This window comes from Neofelis nebulosa, chromosome 13 (assembly GCF_028018385.1).
Source record: "Neofelis nebulosa isolate mNeoNeb1 chromosome 13, mNeoNeb1.pri, whole genome shotgun sequence".
Classification (NCBI taxonomy): Eukaryota; Metazoa; Chordata; class Mammalia; order Carnivora; family Felidae; genus Neofelis; species Neofelis nebulosa.
Genome location: NC_080794.1, coordinates 66,473,851 through 66,498,136, shown reverse-complemented (window position 1 = coordinate 66,498,136; position 24,286 = coordinate 66,473,851). Strand labels below are relative to the sequence as shown.

The window sequence follows — 24,286 nt, the reverse complement described above, 5'->3', positions numbered from 1 at the left end:
ACTGCGCCATCCAGGCGCCCCGCATGATTTGTTTTTATGCTGCCGCTCACCCAGGATCCAGTCCTGGAGCTGACCACGTGAGCAGGAGCTCACACACCTTACAACTGTACACTTCCAAACTCACACCCACGTAGCTTTGGATTGCTATTCACATTTGAACTATTGCCGTTTTCTTTCTTAGCCGTCTTAATTCATGCCGTGCTTGTTTCCAGACGGCATTCCTATCGCTTTCACCGTCGTGCCTTGGTTTCTGCTGCTTGGAGCACAGCAACCTATTTCAGGCCCCCTAAAGTGGAGATACCACAGAGGCCAAAACGACTTCATTTTGTAAAGGAAGCCTTTTTTGTGAAGGACTGTTAGCCCTGGAGGGCGGTTGTAAAGATCTGAGCTCTTCCATGCCTGTGAGCAGACAGCGCCTGGCCTCCAACAAGGGGTGTGTTCGCTCCTGGAAAGGTAGCATCTCCCACTACTACTGTTCGGTGGCAGAGTGAGCCACTCTTGGGCCCTGGTTAGCTGATGGCCTGAAAGCAGTGGTTGAGCTTCCCGGTGGCTTAGTCAAAAAGGAAAAGAAACACGGAGCCTCTAGGAAACCCAAGAAATCCAGCCCTGTGCAAAGTTTGGTTGTATAAAAGGGGAGGAAAGACTGGGCTGCAGCTGATGTTAGAACCCAGTTCAAGGCTGCAGTGAGGGAAGAACAGCAGCAGAACTCCAGAGGAGGGAGGGGTCTGGAGGGCTCAAGCGCACTGACTGCGGAAGAATAAAAGGACGGGGGTGCACCTGGGTGGCTCAGTCGGTTGAGCAGCCGGCTTCTCACAGTTTGTGGGTTCAAGCCCTGCATCGGGCTCTATGCTGACAGCTTAGAGCCTGGAGCTTGCTTCGAATTCTGTGTCTCCCTCTCTCTGCCCCTCCCCTGCTCAAGCTCTGTCTCTCTCAAAAATAAATAAACATTAAAAAAAATTAAAAAAAGGACAGGGGTGCTCATTCCATTCGAGGCCCCTGGTGGGGTCCCTGCTTCTCCTCCCCTCTCAGAGGAGGGCTGTGGATGCTGATGCAGTGGGTGACCCTGCCCTTGGCTGGCTCTCCCTCCCTGAGGAGTTTGGGTTGCTGGCCGCTCTCCTGTCTCTCCCACCTGGGCTCACAGCCCACTCTGGATTTATTAGCTTGGATGGGTGGGACTCGCTTTACACCAGGGAAGGATTCCTGGAAACAATAGTTTGAGACTCAATTTGGGCAAATTGAACCCACTTCTCACTGCTCTGGAGTTACTCAAGGTTAACCGTGCTAGGAACCTGTCACTTTCCTAACTTCACTCTATCCAGGTGTGTGTTTATGCAGTACTTGGGCCCGTGTGTGTTTGGGGCGGGGGTGGGGGGGGTGGGGGTGGGGGGGTGGGGGGGGAGAGCTTCCTTCAAGTCAGGGGCACCTGTGCTGTTGTTCTTTGGTTTCTCACAATCACCTGGACCTGACAAGAAGTAGGTTCAGTATCTAAGAAGTGTCCTCGGGTCACCGCATTTGCCAGGACCTGCAGGCACCTGGTTTTCTCAGGGCCTGGATTCTTGCTGATCTGGGAGCATTATGGGATGGCCGAGGGAGCGACCCTGTCTCCCCACCTCCTGCCTCCCAGGCTCACACTGCTTTAGTCACCAGCTTGTCCCCATCACCCACTCCTGCGCTGCCCCAAGGGCCTTGTTCCTACCCCTCCAAAACCTTTCACAGGCATTAGGTCATTTCACTCTCAAAACAACCCTACAAAGAAGATGAGGAAAAGAGGCCCAGAGATAGGCCCACTGCCCCAGGATCAGTGAGCTGAGTGGCAGGGTAAGCACAAGAACCAAGATCTTAAAAGAATTCTTGTTTCTGTTCTCTGCCTTTTTGTTTCTTGAATTAGTTGCTTTTTTCCCTTGAGTTTCCATATATTGAGTGTTTAAGTGGTTTTCCCTGGAAAGGTGGTCGGTTTCTCTAGAAAGATTCGTTTCAGCTGTGGAGCAGTTGCATCATGGAGACTAACAGGTTTCTGCTAGAAGAGTCTAGAACATCACACAAGTGCCTTGGATATCGCCAGGCCCAAATGCTTGATTTTACAGCTGTAAGCGTTGAGGCCCAGAGAAGTCAAGCCACTTGCTCAAGGTCACAGAGCTGATTCTCAGCAAAACCAGTTGTGCAGATTCCCAGTCTGGCGCCACTCACTTTCCACCGCCCCTGACCCTGCCCTGTAAGGCCCTTGGTTCTGTCACCAGGGGAGAGGGAGGGAGAGACAGTGGGAGGGCAGGAAGCGGTTGGTTTGTGTCGGTCACAGCTGCTCACTTGGCTGTGCCTGCCCCTTGCTCCCTCATCCCATCCCTCTGTCTCTGCTTTCCCAGCCCTGAGCCAGCAGCCTTGTCTGCCTCCTGGCTGGAGTCTCCTCTGTTCATTGTAAGGAGGCGGGGGTGGGGTGGGGTGGGGGGGGTGTCCTTCCCACCCTGGGAGAGGGCTTGCTCGGGTGGGCTGGAGACAAGGCACTCCAAAGTGGGGAGAGATTTGGGGTGGGAGCAGCGGAACTGGATTAATTTTGCAGATCCTGGGGACTGGGAAATAAATCATGTTTTTAAAAAGACAGGCTTGTTTCTGGTCCATTTCCCATTTTCCTTTGGAGAGCAAAGGGAAGGCCTGCTTTTGGGGGGTGCTGGGGGTGGGCATGAGCTTGGGTCGTTCCACACTTAGCAGTGGGGCTCAGTTTCCAGAGGCTGAGGGATCTTTTCCTGTCTGCTCCCCACTCCCTGCCCAAATGCCCAAGCCCCAAGGGCCTGGAAGGGCATCAGACCCTTCAAGACGATTACTGAAAAAATTACCCAAGCAGCAGAGACCTTATGTGCATGTAGTTTAGGTGGGCCAAGAGCCCCCACTTCTCCCGCCCAGGGTTTGGGGGTGCCCCCCGCCATTGACGAAGACAGCAGCAGCTCCCCTCATCTTCTAGCATGTGTGTTGGCACATCACTGCTCACAGGCCAAGCCCAGCCCGCCATGTCGTTTTTAAGTAAAGTTTTATTGGCACACAGCCCATTCAGTCTTCTACAGACTGTCAGGGGCTGCTTTTGTGCGGTAACAGCAAAGGTGAGTAATCTTGACAGAGACCACATGGCCCACAAAGCCTAAAATATTGACTCTGGCCCTTTACAGGAAGAGTGTTAACCCCCGTTCTAGCAAAACGAGCCTTCCTGGGTTCTCAAGGCCTGAGCCAAATAATTGCCCTTGGCTCACTGAAAGAGGTTAACATTTCCCGAAAGTTTTCCTTCTGACAGCCCAAAAGAAGCCAGAATGGAAGGTGTACAAGTAACAAGTGCAGCAGAGATGGGTAGAGATGTGGACCCTCTTAGCTGGGTTGGCACAGGGCTGAGTGGGGCCAGATGGGGCTGGAGTGGGCCTGGTGCTGGGCCTGCGGGGTTGTGAGGATGGCCTTGCTGGGTGGCAGACCACTGGGCCGCATTTGGAGTACAGCAAAAGGGAGTTAGAGCCCCAGCAAGGCGTGGCACCAGGTAATGAGGCCCTCCCCATTTGGAGTTCAGGCCATACCAGCTTCAAGCCTCAGAGGTGTGCCTACCTTGTGTCAGCCCTACCCGGGCATGAAAGTCGGGCCCGCATAGCTCCTGCCGCCCAGGAAGCTTCTGGCTGCGAGTCCAGGTGAGAGACTCTGGCCGTGGAATGTTTGTCTTTGGGGTGCAGTCTTCCAGAGCCCTCCACCCCCGATTCCAGCTGACCTCGTGTTTGGGGGTGTCAATGGGAAGGCATCTCTGACTGGGTGCTAGCGTCTTCTTGGCACATCCAGTATCGAACACCGTCTGGTTCTCGTCCTTGTGACTCCAGTAGGGTTTTCCTGGTGCCCTAAGGTTGGTTTGAACGAAGCTTCTGGGAGATGTTGCCGATGGTAGCTAACCGTCGTTGAGCACTGACTGTAGTAGGCACTACGCTGAGCACTTTTTGTGTATTATGTCATTTAACCCTGGTAGCAACCTAGAAAGTAAATATATCATCTGTGTCAGTTTTTACAAGGGAGGGAACAGGTTCAAGGAGGTTAAGTAAGTCTCTCCAAGGGGAGAATCTGCACAGTCAGACTCCGGAGTCACTAAACCCCTCTACCAGAGCCCCTCACTGCTGGTTTACAATGAGAGCAGGAAGTGACTTGCTGAGTAAGGGGGAATTAGATGCTTTAATTTATGACTAGCATCAACTGATCACCTGGAGTCTGTAGCCCCACACCAGGTGGACACCGTACTAGCTGTGCGACCTTGGGCAAGTTACTTAACCTCTCTGGTTAATTTTCTTCATCTGCAAACTGGAGGGAGTACCTAACCATTGTAGGATTATTCTGGAAAACAAAGTAGTTACTATATTTCAGGGCTCAGCATGACTCTTGGTGTATAATAAATGCTACATGAACCTTTGCTGCTGTTATGATTATCTTTACTGTCACTGGGTCAGGCGGCTCTCCGGGCCAGCACTGGGTGCCTCTCAGACTCGCATCTCAGTGTTTGCTTCTTACTGGCCCCACTGCAGCCAACGCTGTGCTCCTTCGGAGGCGATGAGAAGTTCAGCAGAGAAAGCAGCAGCCCGGGGTGATCCCAGACCTGGTTCCATTTCCGGCTCTGCTACTCTGTGCTTGTGGGAACCTGGGCCAGTCTCCTCCCCTGTAAAATGGGGCGAAAAATGCATACCCACCTCAAGGGACTCGAGTGAATGAAGCACTATATACTCTGGGTAGACTGTCAGTGCTTTTAACATGTTGACTCTCTGATACTCTGGAGTGGTTCACACTGTTGATCAGGCTAAGAGCTATCTGCCTCATTATAATGTTATCGTATTACATATGTCCTTTTAGGCGCTTTGACTTTACTCCTCTGTCTTGGCAGAAGGATAACTTCTAACCTCATTTCACAGATAAGGAAACTGAGGTCCAGATCAGACATGACTGTCTCAGCCTGAGATAGAGACCCCATCTCTGATGGTCATTAAAGGTCCCGGGCCTTCTGGGTTGGAATTGGGGCGTGAGACTCTAAATGAGTCTTCTTCCTTCCATTCTGCCAGGGCCTGTCTTCCTCACTGGGTAGGGCTGGGTCAAGAGCTGGACAAGACATCAGAGCTCAATGGTGTGGGGCCTCAAGACTGGAGACTGGCCTTGGACTCTCCAACCCTGATGTCTGAGGGTCCAGGTCCAGGCTGCTGAGCCTGCTGGCCTGGTGAGGATCCTTGGAGCCACCAGGCCCTGTGCGGCCAGCCACCCACCCACATGGCCAGAGAGAAAGGTCCAGGCTGCTTTCTCCAGGGCAGTGATAACCCGTGGGCCCAGTTCCAGGCGGGGATTGTGTAGGATTCTCTGTGCTCCAGAGGATTCCTGCGTTTCGGCAGACACCTCATTATCCCCGTCCGTCCCAGCCGGCTGTGTCCCAGTGCCTCTGTAATCACTCAGGCCCACGCCCAGCAGCCAGCCCAGGGCCAGGAAATCACTCCCCTCCCCTCCCCCGCCTTCCGCCGCCAGCCCAAAGCGGCGCCTGCAGCCACTTGCCCGGTGGACCTCCTGCCTGCCTAACGGTTCTCTCTCCTCCTCTGATTCTCCTCTCTCTCCTGCTGCTGCTTGCTCTCGGGGGACTCGGAAGTGTGGCTCTCCAGCTGGGCTGAGTCTCCCAAGAAGGACGTGACAGGTACTGCCCTGCGTGCATGTGTGTGAGCATGTGTGTCCGGGGGCACGCACGTGTGGGAGCCGGTGCCCGCCGGCCGCGGTCCGCATGCTTCCCTGTGATGCGTAGCAGCCCTTTGTCGGCATGCCGGCCGTCCCCTGGGCCCCCTCTTGCTCTTCTGCTAGCCGTACTCGCTGCCTTCCTTACAACCCTCTCTAGGCCCCAAGTCCAACCTTGGAGGCTTAGATGGGTGATGACCACATAGCACAGTGTGTAAACAGATGCATTTCGGACCCAGAGGTACGGCTTTGTTCCCAGCTCTGCCATGTCCTGGCTGTGTAAACTTAACCTCCCTCAGCAATGCACTGCCCCCTCCCAGGGAGCCTGGCACACAGAAGGTGCTCAGGTGATGGTGAGGCTACCATCATCCTGTACGTGAACTCAGCTGGTCATCCCTGTGAGGTGGGCCAGCCAAAGATGGTCAGTCCCACTTCAGGCAGTTACCTTGAGGCAGAGAGCTGAAGTCTCAGCAGCCCCTCCCCGCCCCAACCCAGCCTGGTTTCCAGGGGCCCTCACTGGGGAGCTGCAGCAGGTTAGGGAATCCTGTGACTGCTGTCGCAGCCTCTGAGCCCCAGAGCTTAGAGCTGCCTCTGCCTCAGTGGCCTTGCCAGGCTTTGGGCTTCGTGGCCCAGGATTGGGCCTCAGGGACTTGGGCCTGTGCCTTGTGCCTAGGCAGAGCTGGGCTGGGGATCAGGGGCTTCCCTGGTCTTACTGGCCAGTGGGAGAGAAACCTAGACAGCAGGGTTCTCAGCTGCTAGAGGGAGATGGTGGCAGGCAGAGGGATGGAAATTCCAGAAGGTCTTCTAGGAGCCCCTCCATTTCTGAGAGTGCTCACACACACGCACGTGCACGCGCACGCACACACACACACACACACACACACACACACACACACCCATTCTGCCCAAACATGTAGCAGAGATTGAAGCTTGGGAGCTGGGGAACAAGGCAGAAGGGTCAGAGGTCACAGGGGCTGGGCCAGCCCCCACTGTTAGTCAGCCAGAGGCTTGGCCCCACCCCACCACAGCTGTGGGTAAAAACATGGGGGGTCGACGTTTTGGGAGGGGCCCAGAGGAGAAAGGCAACAGGCAGGAGGACCCCTTCCCTGACCCACGCTCCTCGCAGCCATCCTTCTAGTGTTGTCTGTGACGAGGGCCTGGGCCTGACTAATCACTGGGCTTCTGTCCCTTTTTCCCCTCTCCACGAGCCAGTGAGCCAGAACCCACTTGGCCCACAACTATACATTTTATTCATGAAACGTATAGCCTGGCCGCCCAGGGGCCTATGGAGGAGCCGGCAGGCTGAGTCCAGCCTGGGAGGAACCCGTTGTGAGGGGCTAGAGAGACCTTTGGTAGGATGCCAGGGTTTCGTCGGGGCGGGCGGGGGGGGGGGGGGGGGGGGGGGGGGAAGCGGGTCAAGGACAACATGGGAAGCCTGGGGTGGGGGCTATCACAGGGCTAGGCTTCTCAGGATGAGCCCAGCTGTTTGGAGTGAGAAGCTGAGGGGAAGCAGTGTGGGCTGGGAAAAACCAGCCAGGCTGGGAGTTCAGGGCTGGAGTCTTGGGCAAGTTGCCAGCTTTCTCTGGGCCTTGGTTTCCCCATCTGGAATGTCAGAGAGTGCATGAGACAGTAAGGGGCAGATGTGGGGGATCCTTGTAGGTAAGAGTCCTCAAGCTGCATAGCCTGGCATCTCCCCCAGAGTGGGGCCAGGGGGCTCAGACCTGGTCTCTAGCTGGCAAGTAAACAGTGCTTGCCTGGAGGTGGGGTTGGACAGAGGCATGTTTCAGAGACACAACCGCAGCCACCCTTTTCCTGGCACGTGTGGCCCTTGCCCTGAGCTGCCTGCTGGTTCTGAGGCTGCAGGGGAATCTGAAACCGTCCCGCTTCCCCCCAAATATCCCATTTCCTGTTTGTTTTATAAACACTGTCTGTAGTTTACTTAGGACATTAATCTTGTCACCTCATTCCATGCGCAGAACACCCCATTGAGGTAGGTACTTGTACTGTACCTGTTTACAAATGAGGAAGCTAAAGCTCAGAGAGGTTAAGTGTCTTCCCCAGGGTCACAGAGCTAGTAAGGGCAAAGCAGGACTGGATCTCAGACTCGAATTTTATGCTTTCACATCATGAATTTCAGGCAGTTGAGGCCAGTGCCAGTCCTGGGCATGTACTCTCATCAGGGAGACTCTGGTCTAAAGCACACAGTCTGATTGGGGCACAGTGCCCCACAAGAAATCCAGCAGAGGACAGGAGTGAACCCTGCGGCTGGAAAAATCAGGTGACTCCTGGAGGGTCAGAGATGGTTAGGTAGAATTGGAGTTGGTAGAAGAAGGGAAGGCATTCCAGGCAGGGAGAACAGCTAAGGCAAAGGCTTGGAAGTAAAAACCTACATAAAACAGTGTGGTGGGCACACAGTGCCTCAGTACATGTGTATTGAATCATGAATGTTGCCTGGGATGGCCCGGGGCGGGGGGGCAGCTATGTGTCAGGGAACTTGGGGGACTCAAATTGTCAGAAAGACTGAGCTTGAATTTGGCCTTTATTCTGGAGGCAACAGGGACCCATTGAAGGTGTTGGAGCAGAGGACTGACTTGGCAAAAGCCTCATTTAGAAGTTTAAGTTGGCAGCGAGGATCAGGCAAGAGCCAGGGTCCATCCAGGTGGTAGTAGGAGGAATGCAGGTGTGGGGCAGGGCTCCAGGGAACTGCCAGAGCCCTGGCAGATCCAGCTAGGGGCTCTGAATAACAAGGGGCCCATCCCTGGATGAGACTGTTGCAAAGTCCCCTTCCAACCTGGGAAAGGGTCTCTCTCTAGAAGAAGAAGTACACCCCTTCACCATGCTTCTGTCAAACCCTTCCCATCTAAAGACCAGAGGCTCCATCCACTGCCCCTGCCCTTCCTCCTCCTTTGGGCCGACTTCTCCAGCCCCCAATTTTCCAGGCCTTGGCTGGGAGGGGATCCAAAGCAGCCTTTGTGGGATGACATCACCCACCGGCCCGCCTGCCGAGCGGTTTCTCATCTGGATACCTGCTCCCAGCTCATGCCTGCCCAGGCAGCCCTGGGCAGGCAACACCCTAAGAGGCAGATGCCAGAGTGAGCTGGGAGCCTGCATGTGCTGGGGGAGGGGAGAGCAGCCAGGAGCACAGAGTGTCTGTGTGTCCATCTGTCCATCCCACAGCCTTTGGACTAGCTTCCAGGAAGTGCCATCGCCTGTCTTCTTGTGCTCTGGAAACCCTGGAGAACATTCTCTTAACTTTTCTACCTGTGTCCCAAAATGTCAGTCTTCAGAAAGCTTAGGCCAATTTTCCAAGGGGTTGGGGGGAGGGGGGCGGAATTTTTCCCCTCTTTGAAATCTTGCCTCAGATTTCCTTGGCTTGGATTAAAATAAGCTGAAGTCTCTCCATTCCCCATCACCCCTGCTTGTCCTCTCTAGCAGCTTCTGGCCACAAGCTCGTCACTCCTTGCTCCTCTGTCCTCTGTTTCCCCATCTCCCCTTTTTCCTTTACATAGTTGTCTAGGTTCCCTGAATTTCAGAGGTGAGGCCTTGCCTGGTTTATCTGTATTGGCTCAAAACAAACCACTAAATCACTCTGTTCCTATCTCCGCCCATTTGTTCATTTCATTCATTCATTTTGCAAACACTTGCTGAATGCCTGCTACCTAATGGACCCTGTGGTCTGCCCAACAGATGTAGCAGCAGTCAACGAGGAACCCACACTCCAGTCTCCATTAAACACCAACCTTGTGCCAGGTGTGTGAAGATAGGGTGAGGCAGGGTCCCTTTGGAAACCGAGGATCAGTGGCTGTCTGTAGGTGGCAAATGGTAGAGAAGTTCAGAACACAAGAGACCGTGTCTGGTGAGCTTGGGTTCAAGTCCCAACTGTGTGACCTCAGGAAAATTGCTTACCTTCATGAGCCTCAGTCTGCCTATGTGTAAAATGGGTCTTTGACAGATCCTACCACATAGGGTTGTTGTGAGGATCCAGTGAGAGGGCAAAATGATGCAGTCAGGTGCTTGGCATAGTGCTGACCGTGAGTGAGCACTGAGGGCCTGCTGTTAATTGTCAGTATAATCTGGGCTCTTGGGATTTGGAAGCTCTCTAAGCCTCTGGGAGCTCCTCTTTTCTGTTTGTATCGGGAGTTTTTCTTTCCCAGAAACTGGAAGGGGAGCCCCTGTGTCTCACAGGGCAGGGGCTGGCCCTTTTTGTGTTGGGTGCACTGAAGAAGTGCTCTTGGCCACAGGGGCACTGGTGTCCCCCCAGGGGCACAGTGGGAGGGAGCCTCTGTCAGCACCATGCCTGGTGGGCAGGGACAGGCTCAAAGGCTGGCCCCATCTGAGTGCAGAATGGGTTGGCCCTGCTGCCCAGCTGTTGGTCGCATTTCTGCCTGAAATACAATCCTGGCTTTAGTGGAGCTGTGCGTGTGCACATCCATGTGGCAGGACAGGGTCCCTTCCTGGTCTCCAAAGGGCCGAGCTGGGGCTGTAGGGCCCACACCCTATGGGAGGAAACCACCAGGGGTAGTGGGTTTCTTTCCTTCCATTGCTCCCCGCCCTGGGTTGGATGGAGCCTTCTTCATAGAAAGACCCAAAGGTCTAAGCAGTGCTTCTCTCCCCTGGCCGTGCACGGGAACCATGGGAGAGGAGGGGGTTCTAAAAAATACCCCAGACCAATTAAAGCTGGACCTCTGGAAGTGAGACCCAGGCATCAGTATTCTTTAAAAGCTCCCCGGGTGATTTTGTGGGGCCAAGTTGAGGATCATTGTGTTAGAAGAATGGGTGTCTAGAAATGGAAATCAGCGGCCATTCTGTAATGGAAAGAGAGATGGGCTTGAACCTGAAACACTGTTTGGTTCTCTCCATGGCAGCTGTGTGAGCTAAGGCAAGTGTCTTGTCCTCTCTGGGCCACTGGGTTGTCTTTTGTGAAATGGGAAGGTGAAAAGGATAAAATGGGACAGTGTCCATGCCTGACACAGAACGTTTGCCAAGTTAGACTCAGGTGTGTAACGAATGTGGCTATAGGCTAAAGCATCAGGGAACCATATGGAACCCAGGGACGCTCAGCCATTACTGTAGCCTTGCAGGTGGTGTGAATTCCCCAGCCTTCCAGGAGATTGGCAGGTATATAGGATGGTAGACACATAGTTAAAGTGTGCTAGACATTCCCTTTGGGCTGGGGGTGGTCTGGGAAGGCTTCCTGTAGGAGGTAACCAATAGGTCTCTGGTTTGTGGATCCTCTCAGCTCCTGGCAGGGCAGGTCCTGTTTTAGGCGTTTCGTCTGCACCTCCACCCCTAGTAGTGGTGATGGAAATAGTGAGACATGGAGAGGTTTAAGCAGCATGTCCACTGCCACACAGCCAGGAAGCCAAGACGGGCACCCAGTCTGTCCACCTTTCAGCCTGGTGCTTGCTTAATGAATATTGCACTGGTCCGCTGGCTGAGAGGGACAGAGAAGTTGCTTGCTCCTGGGAGCTCCAGCCCGCCTGCCCTCCTTTTGCAGAGCCCCACCTTTTGACCCCCTCAACTGCCAGAAAGGGTGGCTGGAGGCTTCCTGGAGCCTGACCACAAGGCCCAGCCCTAAAAGACAGAGGGAGACTGAATCAGTCTGCATGTGGCCGGAGTGAAGCAGGCCTAAGACTGGTCTGTCTGCACCAGGCCCTTGGGCTCTGTGGCAGCGCCTTGGTGAGCTGAGGGGCAGACGGAGCGAACTTGAGGAAAAGCTGGCAGGGGGCGGGCTGGGCTCACCGGCTGCTGGCGCTGGGACTTTCTTCTTGGGTTTCAAGTAAACAGTCTCGGCCCTCCTCCCCCTCCCCTGCCTCCACCCCTGGCTCCTCATTCGATGGGTCTCATGTGTTTCTATTTAAGGGTTGCGAGTAAACCCCAGTGATTGGCGGCCTCAAACCCTCTTGACTTCTCGCCTGGGCCCGGGCTGTGGAGACTTCTCTCCTGCTCGCTCCCTCTCCCTCCCGAGGGGAGGACTGCTGCCTCTCTTTTTCTCTGGGTTCACAGGGGCTGGGGGAGAGGCACGAGCCCTCCTCCTTGCCTTGCCTTGCCTTTCTCGCTCTGCTCGGCTCGGCCTCAGCCCTCATGGGCGGCCCTCCCGTCCCGCCCCTGCCGGCCAAGGGGTCTGGGGAGACCACGTCCGCACCAGGCCTCTCCTGCTGCTTGCTCGTGCCGGGCTGTGACTGACTCATCGCAGCGGCAGGCTCTTCCTCTGAGTTTCCAGGGCCTCCGCTCGTCCCCGGCTGTCCCTCCCCCCCACTCCGGCCCGGCTCCCCATGTCCCCCGGTCCCCGCGGCGCAGCGGGCCGGTGTGGGGCCTTGCTATATGGCCTGTCCTTGGGGCCCGGAGAGCTGCGAGCCCTGGCTGCGGGCGGCCCCTCGGAGTGGCAGCGGCGCTGGCGACGGAACAGCCTCCCCCGAGGCCGATGGACAGGGGGCGCCCCGGCCGCGGGGCCATGGCCGGCCGCTGGCTCACCGCGTGCTTTCTGCCCTCGCCAGGTGCCGACACCAACGCCGAGCCCATGATCCTGGAACAGTACGTGGTGGTGTCCAACTATAAGAAGCAGGAGAACTCGGAGCTGAGCCTGCAGGCCGGGGAGGTGGTGGATGTCATCGAGAAGAACGAGAGCGGTGAGTGCCCAGACGGCCGCGCTGGCTCCCGGGACGGTCGGACGGACAGACAGACAGACAGACAGACGGACTGACGGTTGGCTGGTTTTGTTCCCTACCTCCTCCCCCACCTCTGCAGCTGTACGTTATTTCCATCTGGTGGGGAGAGGGCCGAGGAGGCTGAAGTTTCCCCTGTTGGTTTGGGCTGCAGGCCAGCACTTTGCCTTGTGGTGGAAGAATGTCTCTCCAGCTCGGGGAAATTAACCGGCTTGTGTGCATGCAAGGGCAGGGTGGCAGCCGCCGGTGCAAGGTTCCCAGCCTCTGTTCAGGGTCCCCGTGCCCACTGAGGCCACAGGGAAGGTAGCTCCCAGCTCGGGGGCACCTTAGGGCAGTGTCCCCTGTTGGCACCATCGTCCAAGCCAGGGTCCAGGCAAAAAGACTGGGCTCTGTGGCCGCTGACTCTCTGGTGGGGAAGGCAGGCCACGACGTCACTGTAGGGGCCAGGGTTCTTGGGCCCCTGGCGCCTTGTCTGAGGAAAGGCCAGGCCTGTGGGGGTTGGCTAGTGTCCGGGTGGGGAGCTGACTGCCCGTGCAGAGCTGAAGGCTGCCAGGACCTGGGAAGAGGGCCCAGGCAAGGGGATAAGGGAGCCAGGGAGGGTCCCACAGCAGTTGCCCTGTCCTTGCAAGCTGAGGCTTTGTCTCGTCCAGGCCCTGCCAATGGCTATCTGGGGCCCCTGGTTGCACGGTTCTCACCAGGTGAACACAAGTGCCTTGGTGCCCTTGGCAGCAGACATCTCTGCAGGTGGAAAAAGAGAGGGCCTGGGTCTGTCTGAGGGGCAGGGCCGGGACATCCATTAGCGGTTTCCCCATATCCTGCTGGGGCTCCAGTTGGTTCCTAGGGTGTTTTGTTTTGGTTTCAGTTAGCTGCCAGGGAAGGTCCCTTGCACAGGATCCTCTTTGGGCTGTATTTGGACACTCCCAGAGGGGAGGGGCCTGTTTTCCTTTTCCTGTCCTACTCCCTTCCCTTCCAATATTTTAAACCCTGAAAGGAAGGTCGACCAAAAGGTGACTGTACTCACTCTGTAGACAGAGTAACTGAGGCACAGATGGACTGTGGGGAAGTGAGTTAGTGAGTAACCTCAGGGCAAAAGCAGAACAGAATGGGGGCATTCCCAGGCCCCCGATTCCTATGCCTATGGGCAGCAAGTAGCTGTAGAGATGCTGAGGAAATCCCAGCAGGCCTCCTGGGGGAGGTGAGCTCAGCTTCCTGCTGCAGGAGGCTCAGGAACTGTGCTCCCTTGAGAACAGACCTGTGATACTAGCACAGGTCTGACTCCTGGCCCTCCTGGGTCTGGGGTCTTCACAGACCCTTCAGAGAGGTCAGGCTTTGTCATTGTACCTGGTGTCATTGGCAAGGTGGTTGGCAGTGGCATTCCCCACCCCGTGGAGCTACACCCCTAGCTTAAGGCGTGAGCCTTTCACCCCCAGGTGCCCACACTGGTCTCTTTCCTGCATAGGTTTTGTCTTCAGCCTTTGTCACAGTACCAGGCCTACCTCCCCAGCCCCACTTCCCATGCCTGCCCCAGGGAAGCAGGCATTGTCACAGGGGCCTGGCTCTGGAAACCCTGAGTACCTCAAGAGCCAAAGGAAGGGATCTCTGATGGTAGAATTGGAGGCAGCAGCTGAGACAGATGTTTCTGGAGCTTGCTCCAAGGGGAAAAATGGGCCCACTTCTCTACATAGGGTCAGGGCTGCTCAGAAATAGAGTTCTGGCTTAGGGAGCCTTGTGCCATTTCACCTGCCTGTGTCACCAGTACGGCTATATAGCCCAGCAGGAGGAGTGAGCCCCCATGTTTCTGCACACCAGCCACTGGCCAGGATGGGGAAGACCCCCACCCAAAAGGAAGTCCACACGCTCGAGACTGATTCCCAGGGGCAGACATCCTCCCTCTACCTTCCCATCCCACACTCAGGACCCTAGGAATGCTTAGAAGCCCTGCCTAGCCGTGGGGGAGAGCACACCTGGAAAAAGTGTAGAGGCACCTCCTCTTCTGAGGAGTCCCCGATGGCTGTGTGAGGGGGGCTCCAGCAGCCTGACTCCCCAGAGCAGTCCAATCTGACACATACCCGCTCTGAGGGAGCTGCTGGCCCTAGAAGCAGGATTCTGCCCCACCAGTGGCTGAGGCTGGGTAGCTTCAGATCCCTTAATTCCTCTGGGCCTCAGTTATCCCTTCCGTAAAATGGAGATAATTTGGTGGCTGTTTGGAAACAGGAACTGGAGTAATGACCTCCCTGAGCCCTCTCCCAGGTCTGAACTCTGTGGCTGGGAGACTCTGTAGGGCCCTAGGTGTCTGGTAGAGAGCCTCCCTTGAGGTGGCTTTTTGACTTCTCTAGGACTTTTGTGTCTTTATTCTTGGTGGAGATCACTGCTTAGCAGCAGATGTCTGCACAGGGACCTTGGAGTGCTCTGTCCACCATGCAAACCCACACTGTCCATTGCTGTCAGAAACCAGGAGGCCTGGAGTGTACAACCAGTTTAACTAGAGAATCTAAGTGGGTGGAGAGGAGAAAGCAGAAGGACCAAACTGCAGATCCTTGGGACAGTGGTGTCCCACTTCAAGGAAGCTGGGTGGCTGAGGTGGGGGAGGGGAGGCGTGTTGTGCATCCTGTAAGCTGGCTTTGGGAGGAGTGGTGAGTGAGGCTTTTGAACTCTGTAACAGAGACCCAATTGTTATGCCTCTGACCTTGGGACACAGTGGGCGTGTTGAGGCATTTCCACTCCAGTGGTTGGGGCAGCAGCCCCAGTTAGCACCATTCCCCCCTGCCCCCCTGCCCAGGGCCTTGCTTTGCCCACCAAGAGCCAGGACTCTGCCTGTGTCCCCTTCTCTCTTGGCTGGAAGTTCCTCGAGTAGAGTGTTCGTAGCGGGGTCCACCAGCCTTTGGCTCTGCCTGTTCATCCAAGCCCTCTGGCTGGGACCATAGCCACCAAGTGATTTGGGGTATCGTTGTGCCAGCCCCCAGCTTTGGGGGATGTAATCTCCTTGGTCTAGAGAGAGATGTGTCTGGAAGGCAATTCAGAGTCAGTAAAAAGTAAACGCCAGGGGCCATTTCATGAGTATCATTTTACCAGAATCAGGGAATGACCCTATGCGGTAGAAGGCCCTTTAACAATTTTGTGGCTGAAGTAACAGGCTAAGAGGTTAAGTCATTTTCTTCGAGTCCAACAGCTGGGATCTCTGCCCTCTACAGAGGACGTAGGAGGAGGGTGAGAACCGTCCCATCCCGGGTAGGATCACCAGGAGCTGGTGGCGTTGCATGTTGGGGGAGAGACAGGGGCTGGTTGAGATGACCACAGGTCTCCCTGTAACATCTTTGAAGGAGGAGGACTCTGTGTCCCACCTTCCAACATGGTGATCATAGGTAGTGGGAACTCGTGTTGTTAATTGTTCCTTTGAACTTGGGGGCAAGCGCCAGCTGAGAGGATCTGAGGAGGGTGCCCACTGCACCGAGGACAAGCCTATTCCAGGGAATGTAGGTGGGCAGAAGTCAAGAACACCCAAAGTGGGTGGCTTCAGGGAAAGCCTTTTTGATCAAGCAGTGGGCCTGGGGCCCAGCCAGAAAGGACTCTTTTTCTCCTTTGATAAACAGGGACAAATCTCTCAGAAAGATTCAACAGCTTTGCTTGCTTTGACAACAAGCAAGGTGTGCAACAGCTGCTGTTGTCTTGTCCTTGGGAACCCCTCCACCCTCTACCCTTCACATACACAGCATCCCCTGAGATGCCTCCTTTGTAGGACATTCTTGTGCCCCAAAGACCACACTGGCTTCACCTTCATGCAGCTATAATCTGGTGGGATATCTTGTAGAGTGGTGATGGCAAGGTCTCCGTTGCTCTGGTTGCTGATCTCCAACTTGCCAGGATTGCTTCCTCCTTCTTAGGAATAAAGGTCGGGGGAGGATGTGAGGATATGAGTCAATAGATGGCTCATTGTTTTCCTGCCTCACCTTTTCTTCTCTGAGTCTTCGTTTCTTTCCTGGTATCAGCATGATAACCCTGGGAGTTCTCACACTTCCTCAGGGGCACATAGCTATAGGACTAGCATCAAATCATGCTGGCAAGGAATTTTGAGCTCTGCTGGTCCACCCAGGTGAGAAATTGTACAGGTGACAAAACTGAGCCTTGGGGAGTCTGCACATCTCAGTCTCCTCCAAAATCAATGCTTTGGTACCAACTGAGTAGTGAGCAGAGGACAGAAATCCACTCAGACTTGCTCAAGAGACTACTGAAAGGATGCAGGGAAATGTCCCTGAACCCAAGGATGTGAGGGGCATCCCAGCCTCACAGGAGCTGGGAACCAGAAAGTCGGCACAAGCCAGATCATCTCTCTGTCTCTCTCTTGGGTGTACCATATAGATTTAAAGCCCCCCTGCAGTCTTCTCACTGCAGACCAACCTCCATTCCCTTCCTGTTCACTCATAACAGCAGCCTGTTCACCGGCTATTGCTCTGTCAGGACCAGACTGCATGGCTTTTCAGTTGAGACAACTGCCACCAATGGACTGTGGCTCCTGGTTCTCGGAGTTCAAAATTTCAAGTTTGAATCTGAATCTGATTGGTTACTGGCCAGCCAATCAGCAGACCTTCCATGAGGTGGCCAGCCCCAGGCCAATCAGCTGTGTCCAGAAGTGTCATGGGGTATAAACCTGGCTACCTCACCAGCCTCCTCAGCAGTGGCTGGTGGAGAGCAGCTTTTAAAGAAAGGACATGCAGAGGGGTAAAGTACCCTAAAACATGTTGGGCTGCAAACTATTTACTTGTTCAGCAGCTGTGTGTGTGGTGGAGAAACAAAGAATCAGGAATCTGAATAGTAGGTTGAAGATCGAATATTACCCTAACTTTGTGATGTAAATAGGAATCACTTTGTTTCCTCATGAGTAGAAGGGGGCAGTGATAAACACTGCGTGGGCTTTTGGGGGAGGGGGTTAATAAAGTATAACCATTTATTATTTGCTAAATATATTTATTAATAAGACTGATAAGCTTTCAGATTTTTGTGTCATATGATGGTTTTGTATCGACAGAGATACTGCATTCTTCAGCCATATATTTTGTGAGTTAGAATTTCTTTCTAACACTGAGGTTGTATCTCTTCTGTTATTTAGCTGTTTCTTCTTGAACATTGTTATAACTGGTTCTAAGTGAGCTTCTTATAAGGGAGAATCTACATAGTGTTCATTTATTCACTCATTCGTTTATTTCACAATTCTTGAATACCTCCTTTATCCCAGGCCCCATGCTAGTTTGGTGCGTACCCATAAGGTTCCTGCCTTTATGAAGCTTAGACTCTAATCGATGTGAGCATTCTGGGTACTTAAGGGGTGGACTGTATTGTCAGGCTGGGGTGGCTTCACAGAGTTTACGGTGTCTTCAGTGGACTTCTCTTATGTATCTTCTATGCCTTCTGCTTAGATTATGTGCTTACTAAGAAACCACCTGACTGCTAGTTCAGATTGCCACGCTACCCTACAAAAGAGATAACCCAATAAAGATACGATAGGCTGTTTCTAGAAAGGCAGGTTAATCGCAGTCTGCATTGCAGACTATCTCTGGCAGGCAGGTGTCGTCCGCTTTGCCTGCGAGGGAAAGGGCCACAGAGCATAGATCCAGGAGCAAAAGCTAGCATCCTAATTCTTCCTTGGGCCCCCTCAACACAGCTTTATATACTGCAGACTAGAGATTGTTTTGAGAATGGGATTGCAGGACAGCCTAGCAACGTAAGATATGGCTTCAACTTAGACAAGCCTGGTTTTCATCTTCACTTGGTACTTGCTGGTGATGAGTCTGGGAAAGTTACTTGGGTCTCCTGAGCATCAGTTTCCTTGCCTTTAAAATGGGCATAATTGTACCCACAGCTATAGGGTCAATGTATGCTGATTTGAAAGGAATTCCGTGCTTAGTACAGGGCCTGGCACACAGGAAGTGCTCAGGACGTGCTGGTCGCCAGGAAGACTGCTGGACTAGGGCAGCTATGCCACAGATTGATCTTGGCACCCACACCGGGCCAGTTTTCCTCTATGGCCTCCATTTCCCTGCCTGGCCAGAGAATGGATTGCACTCAGTAGTGTTAAGGATTCCCTCAGCCCTGATGGTTTGCAAGGTGGGTAGGGCAAGCAGGGAGCTTGCTGCAGGGTAGCAAAGGCCAGAAACCATGTTGGAGACCAGAGTCGCAACTTTGGAGCCCTGGCTTGGGTAGCTGTCCTTGCCCCAGTCTGTGACAGGAAAGGAGTTGGAGAAAAAAGTAAGTTCCCATTGGTGACCCAGAGACCATACCCTCACAGGGCCACAAGCTTCGAGCAAGGCTGAGGGAAGAGGAGTGGCTCACCCATGACATCCTCATGCTGGCTGTCCCGCAGTGACCCTGTTGCATGGTGCAGAGCTGAAGCACTGGGGGTGGTAGGAGACTAGCAGAGTCAAGGAAGGCTGCCTGGAGGAATTGGAGGCATCGCGCTGGGCCTTAGAAGGAGGTTAGGTAGGCAGAGATGCAAAGGAACTCTAGGTCCACATGAAGGGGTGGAGGGGTGCGCCTGGTGGGGCCACCTCCGGCGGGTGCGTCCTGATGAAGAAAGTGGAAGCTGGGCGGCAGTGGAGGGGGAGGAAGGATGGGGCCATGGGAACAGGTGAACAGGAGAGGGACGTGAGGATGTGGCACTTGAGGCAAGCAGTCCCAGCTGTGGGGAGGAAGGTGGCAGGGGAAGGTGTGTCTGGGAACCGGAAGTCGCTCTTCCCTCGAGTGAGCTGTTGTCCGGGAGGCGTCCCAGGGCTTGTCAGCACTGAGCACTGCCAGCCACCCGGCTGGAGCCAGCTGCCAGACGGCTGGGTGGAACAGTAGCCACCAGGGTACTCTCTTGTCTTGCCTCCGCCTGTTCAGGCAGGACGAGTAGGGTGGCTGGTCACTCCGACCTCACATTGGCTCTGTGGACCTGTCGTGTCCCAAACTCCTCTGAGGCCATCACCCTGGAATAGTCATTTCTGAGCAAAAGATGTGTTTTGGTGGTGACCTTGGAAATCCAGCTGACGTGCCAGTGTGACACCAGCTGCTCCTCTCAGCCCCGGGGCAGCACAGCTTGGCTGCCTGCCTTCCCTTTTGGGGGGCACACAGGTTTGCACTGAGTTTGCACGGGCATCTCCAAAATGCTGCTTTTCTGGGTTTGAACACCAAGGGAATACTTAAACCACACACTGCCCAGGCCCCAGCAAGGCCCATCTTCACGCGAGCCGTCGTCACTAAACCCCTATTATTTGACCAGGTGCCAGGCTGCGGCCCAGAGGTGAAGGAGGCCCACATGGTCCCACCCTCACGGGGGCTGCCGTGTAGTGGTGAGACGGTCACAAGTAAACCAGGAAAATAACTGGAGATTTTGAAAAGCACAACACAGGAAATAGGGCACTGTGACCCTCACGTGAATAAACGACGAGAGTGGGTAATCATGTGGCCAGGGAAGGCCCCCCTGAAGGCCTTCTGTGCTGAGAATGCGTGGAGCTCGGTGGGCAGAGAAAAAACCAGATTGGTTTGGGGAGCACGGTGGCGAGTGAGGGCAGAGAAGGGGGAGAGGCCAGGTGGTACCACGGCAGGGCGCATTCTACATACAACAGCCACCGCGTACCTGGTAGGAGTCTTGCAGTGTAGCCACCAGGCGACCCCACTCCCCTCCCCGGATATACCCTGGCCCAGGTGCCCAGGGAGCGGGCACCACTGGACACCCCCTGCCCGTTCCCAACGCGCACACTCATGCAGGACCTTTCGCCAGTACGAGCGACAGGTCTCACCGCACGGCTGAAGCACAGGGAGAGAGTTCCCCACACAGCATTCCCTCCGCTCTTACATAACAGATTTCCACCCTGCCATTGTGGCACTTTCTGGGGAGTATAATTTGTCAGGACCTCAGGGAATTTGGGCTGAGTAATTGCCCCTTGTTTCTTCCCCCCAGATGAACCCGTGGCTGTGTGATACTACATTCTCAGCAGTTGGGTTTTCACTAATCACTCGTGGTAGTGGGGTTTACCGCCCTCCTCTCTATCAGCATCTTTTCAGATTCCGTAACCTCACCCTCTGGGCTCCCAGTGCTGGCCTGCACTCCCTGGTCTCCTCACAGGAAAGCCAGGGTGACCCAGTTTAGCTAGTCACCCTGTGATGCTTGGTGGGAGCCAGTGTCCCCTGGGACTAAGTGGAGAGCAGCTCGTGGCTCATGGAAGCCCCAGCTTCACTTCTACCTATGTTTAAAATGTGCTTTATGGAATTTTGGGGGGATTTTTGCTTGTTTGTTTCATTTAATCGTCTCAGCCTCCACTTCACATTTCCCTTCTTAGGCATGTGCTTTTTAGGCTCATGCTAAAATATATTTGCCTCCCTTAAGCTTTTATTGGACTGAATTGTGGGGAAGTGGCCCAGGCTCCATGGGAGGTGAGCGAAAGCCAAACTAAGAGAAAGCGTCTGCCAAGGACTGGCCATAAAGTGAGCGAGCCACGAGTAGGTTTTTGAGATTGGTGTGCAGATCTCTCTCTTCTGTTACACCTGGCCCATCAACATTGCCATGAGTGGCCCTTGAATCACCATGCCCCAGAACCTTGTGGGTTTATTTTATTTTATTTTTTTAATGTTTACTTATTTTTGAGAGAGCATGGGTGGGAAAGGGGCAGAGAGAGAGAGAGGGAGACACAGAATCCGAAGCAGGCTCCAGGCTCCCAGCTGTCAGCACAGGGCCAAATGCGGGGCTCAAACTCCTGAAGCGCGAGATCGTGACCTGAGCCGAAGTCGGACACTTAACCAACTGAACCACCCAGGTGCCCCATAAACCATGCAGTTTATAAAACATATTAGTAAGACAAAGGGCAAATGCTGGCATTGTGCTTCTCAGAGGTGGAAATTGAAGCCCAGAGAGGTTAAGTGACTCGCCCCAAGGTTGCACAGCTGGAAGGTGGGGGTGTGGACTTCCAACACATGCCATTTATCCACTGTTTGGAAATCTGGATGTTTGCATTTCTCTTCCTTGTAGATTTTACTTCTGGAGAGAGCCATGCCCCTGAGTGCTCTGCTGTGTGAGTTCCCCAGGCCACAGAGAGCAGGGGAACAGAAATCAGTCCTGCTGAAGCCCTGTCTGGGATAAGAGAAAAGTAGTCCAAAGGGAAGTTTCTTGCAGAAGAGTCATGTGCATGCTCCATTGTTTGGCTCAGCCAGGTCCATGGGCCGGGGCTGAACTGGATGGGTAGATGAGTTAGGGGCATTTGTGATTTCCCCAGAGATCTGCTCACCAGGGCCATGGTGGGCAGGGCTGAGGGTGTGCAGGCAGTGCTGGGCAGGACCCCAGCCCTCTCTGCGTTCTTCTTTGTCCAAATAAACAATGTCCTGCCCCCTCCCCTTAACCTCACCAGACCCAAAGAAGAGCTGCCTCTGCCTCCTTCTCCCCCTCCCACGACATCTTTAATCTCAGCCCTATTTGAGTGACATCCTACATGCAGGAAATGCTTCCATACGCTGTGGTTTGCTTATTCAGTCGCCAAATAACGTACCTACTATGTGCCCAGCACTGGGGTGTAGCATTTGACAAGAAGCAGCTGTCCCTATCTTCCTGTCACTGAGGGGATGGTGTTCTAGGGATCCCTCTTGCCTGCAAGATAAAGGCCCAGATGCAGTGAGTCAATCATTTTCACAGTGTACCTGCTAAATGCGAGGCAGAAAGCACAGTGTAGCTGGGGTTCTGTGGTGTCATGGAGAGGACAGGGAGGGCAGGACCAGAAGGCTGTGGGTCTTCATGAACACTGTTGGGTTCAGAGATGGGACAGTGCCTGGTCAGGGCAGTCTTCTGGAGAAGATGGGCCTTGAGCAAGTTGCTGAAGGAAGAGGGGGCTCCAAGCCGAGTTGAGTCAGAATGACACCTTCCAGGGCGCAGAGGGTGGACACAAACAAACATAATCTGGCTGCCGTGTCTGAGGCTGCCTATGGGAAAGTTTTTACCCAGCAGGGAACAGGCTGGGGGTGTGTGTCAGGGGCCTCAAAGGGCCCCAAATGTCAGGTGAAGGAGAGATTTCCCCCTTTCTTTCCCACCAAGCTGAGGGAGACCTTTCTGACGATCTGCCCAAACCTCTCCTTTGTCAGAGGAAGAACAGAGCCTGGAAAATTGAAGCTCCTCGCCAGTGTCATGTGGCGAATTCATGGCTGTGCTGTGGCACAGCTGTGGACCACTGGTGTAGAGGTGGCTGTCTCCGAGGCCCGCTGGCATCTCCCAGCATCACTGAGGTCTTGCCACCCTCTCTCTAGGCTGGCCACACCCCATCTTGCCCCTGGCTGACTGACTGAGGCTCCCTGACCCTGGGCCCTCAGCCTGGTGCTAAAGCTGGAGCCTAGAGGCAGGCCCCAGACTCAGAGGTGCTTCCTACATGCTCTTAACACTGTATGTTCAAACAGACTGATTTTTCAAACATGGTGACTTCCTTCCTGCAAGATCATCTTCAGATGCCTCACCTTGAAAATATGGACTCCCTGCCGTTTAGCAACCCCACTTCTCTGGGCAGTTCCACTGGCTGGCTGTGGTCTCCCCCCAGACCAGAGGCTGTGCCTCCTCGGCCCCTCTTGTACCTCCCTAGGAAGGTGTTGAGGTCGCTGTTGAGGTTGGCCAGGCATCCAGTCCCGTGTTTCTGGACACTCTGTCTTCTTTTGTTTGTTTTCTGTACTTCTAACTGGCGCCTTTGCAAGGCCCCAGCCTTCTCTCTGCTCAGCGTGCTCACCGTCTTTTGATTACCACAGGAGTTTGAGCTGCTGTGGTCGGGATGCACGCGCAGCAAGGCCTGGGTCTCGGGTCCTACAGGCTTCTCCCAGTCCTGGCCTGGCCATGTGACCTCCCTGTGCTCTCGGGGACTTTCTGCCAGTTCCAGCCACCCACTCGAGCCACTGGCTCAAGGGATTGCCACTTGGCACAGTGCTTAGGGTGTCATCTCAACAGGCAGGGCGGTGCTATGCCCTCATGGAAGGAATGCCAGGCTTTATATAAAAGGATCTCAGGTCAATCTAGGTTCCAAGCTCAGTTACCCACTAACCAGGTGGCCTCTCTGAGCATCACCTTCCCTCATAGAATGGAAATGTGATCGGGAGTAAAGACAGTGGCCACGGTTCTGTTCCAGATACCAAGCACCCCACTCCAGTGACCATCCTGCTTTTACCAAAACTGGGCAAGAAGCAGGCCTTTCATCTCTGTACTTCCAGAGTTCCTAAGGTCCCTTCTAACCCCTGGGGCTCCAAGAGAAAACCGGTTTCAGCTTAGAGGGAGCAGGTGAGGGGAATTTGACCATGTTGGTAAGCCTTCAGCCAGCTCCCTAAGCAGCCAAATGGGTCACTGGCTGCAAACATCCCTGGGTTTGTAATGATGATCACAGGGCTCGTGGGCTCCTGGACACCTTTGGAATGGGCTTTGTGAGGCCAAATGCTTTGCAGATTAAATTTCTGGACAAAGAACAGCTGAGAAATAGTCCTGAGCTTTGCTAAGCCATTTCTATGCTATGGCAGCAAAAGGGGCGTGTGTGTGTTTGTGTGTGTGTGTGTGTGTGTGTGTGTGTGTGTGTGTGTGTGTGTTCGTTTGTTCGTTCTGTTCCCTAATAAAAGGGAGAGGCGTAGGCAAGAGAGGAAGAAGGTCCAATCCCGAGCCTCCCTCTCTTCTTCAATTTGCATCAGCCAATGGGTACCGCTGGTGCTGCTGTGTTTTCCAGGATGGTGCTGGTAACAGAAGGAATATGATTAGTGTTACGGAATTTCATGGTTGGGGTTGGGGGTGGCTTTTCCCCCCTTTTTAAAATAAATGTTTTGAAGAGTTGCCCTGGAGAGCTGCTGAAAGCAGAGGCTGACGGACATTTTTGGTCATGTCAGACGAGGACAGGATTATCCAAGTGAGCAGGGGTGTCTCTCTCCTTCAGCGGGGCTGCAGG

At 54.3% G+C, this 24,286-nt stretch overlaps 1 protein-coding gene and 1 long non-coding RNA gene across 12 annotated transcripts in view; one reads left to right on the top strand and one right to left on the bottom strand.

Annotated features, from left to right (window-relative positions):
- The window catches only part of SH3PXD2A (SH3 and PX domains 2A), a 241,405-nt gene that overhangs the window by 170,484 nt on the left and 46,635 nt on the right, over window positions 1–24,286 (top strand). For 9 of the 11 annotated variants that reach the window (XR_009252561.1, XM_058697667.1, XM_058697664.1 and 6 more), the window contains 2 exons: window positions 5,627–5,671; window positions 12,204–12,335. Coding sequence is in view for 10 of the 11 variants with exons in the window: in XM_058697667.1 (XP_058553650.1) it covers window positions 5,627–5,671; window positions 12,204–12,335 (177 nt within the window). In the remaining variant the exon portion in view is untranslated. The remainder of the gene's footprint in view (window positions 1–5,626; window positions 5,672–12,203; window positions 12,336–24,286) is intronic. The other 2 variants (XM_058697665.1, XM_058697673.1) reach the window with 1 other exon arrangement.
- Window positions 15,462–16,885, bottom strand: LOC131493321 (uncharacterized). The gene is made up of 2 exons (XR_009252564.1): window positions 16,767–16,885; window positions 15,462–16,247 (listed from the first exon to the last, which is right to left on the bottom strand). It is a non-coding gene; the product is annotated as an uncharacterized LOC131493321 (long non-coding RNA).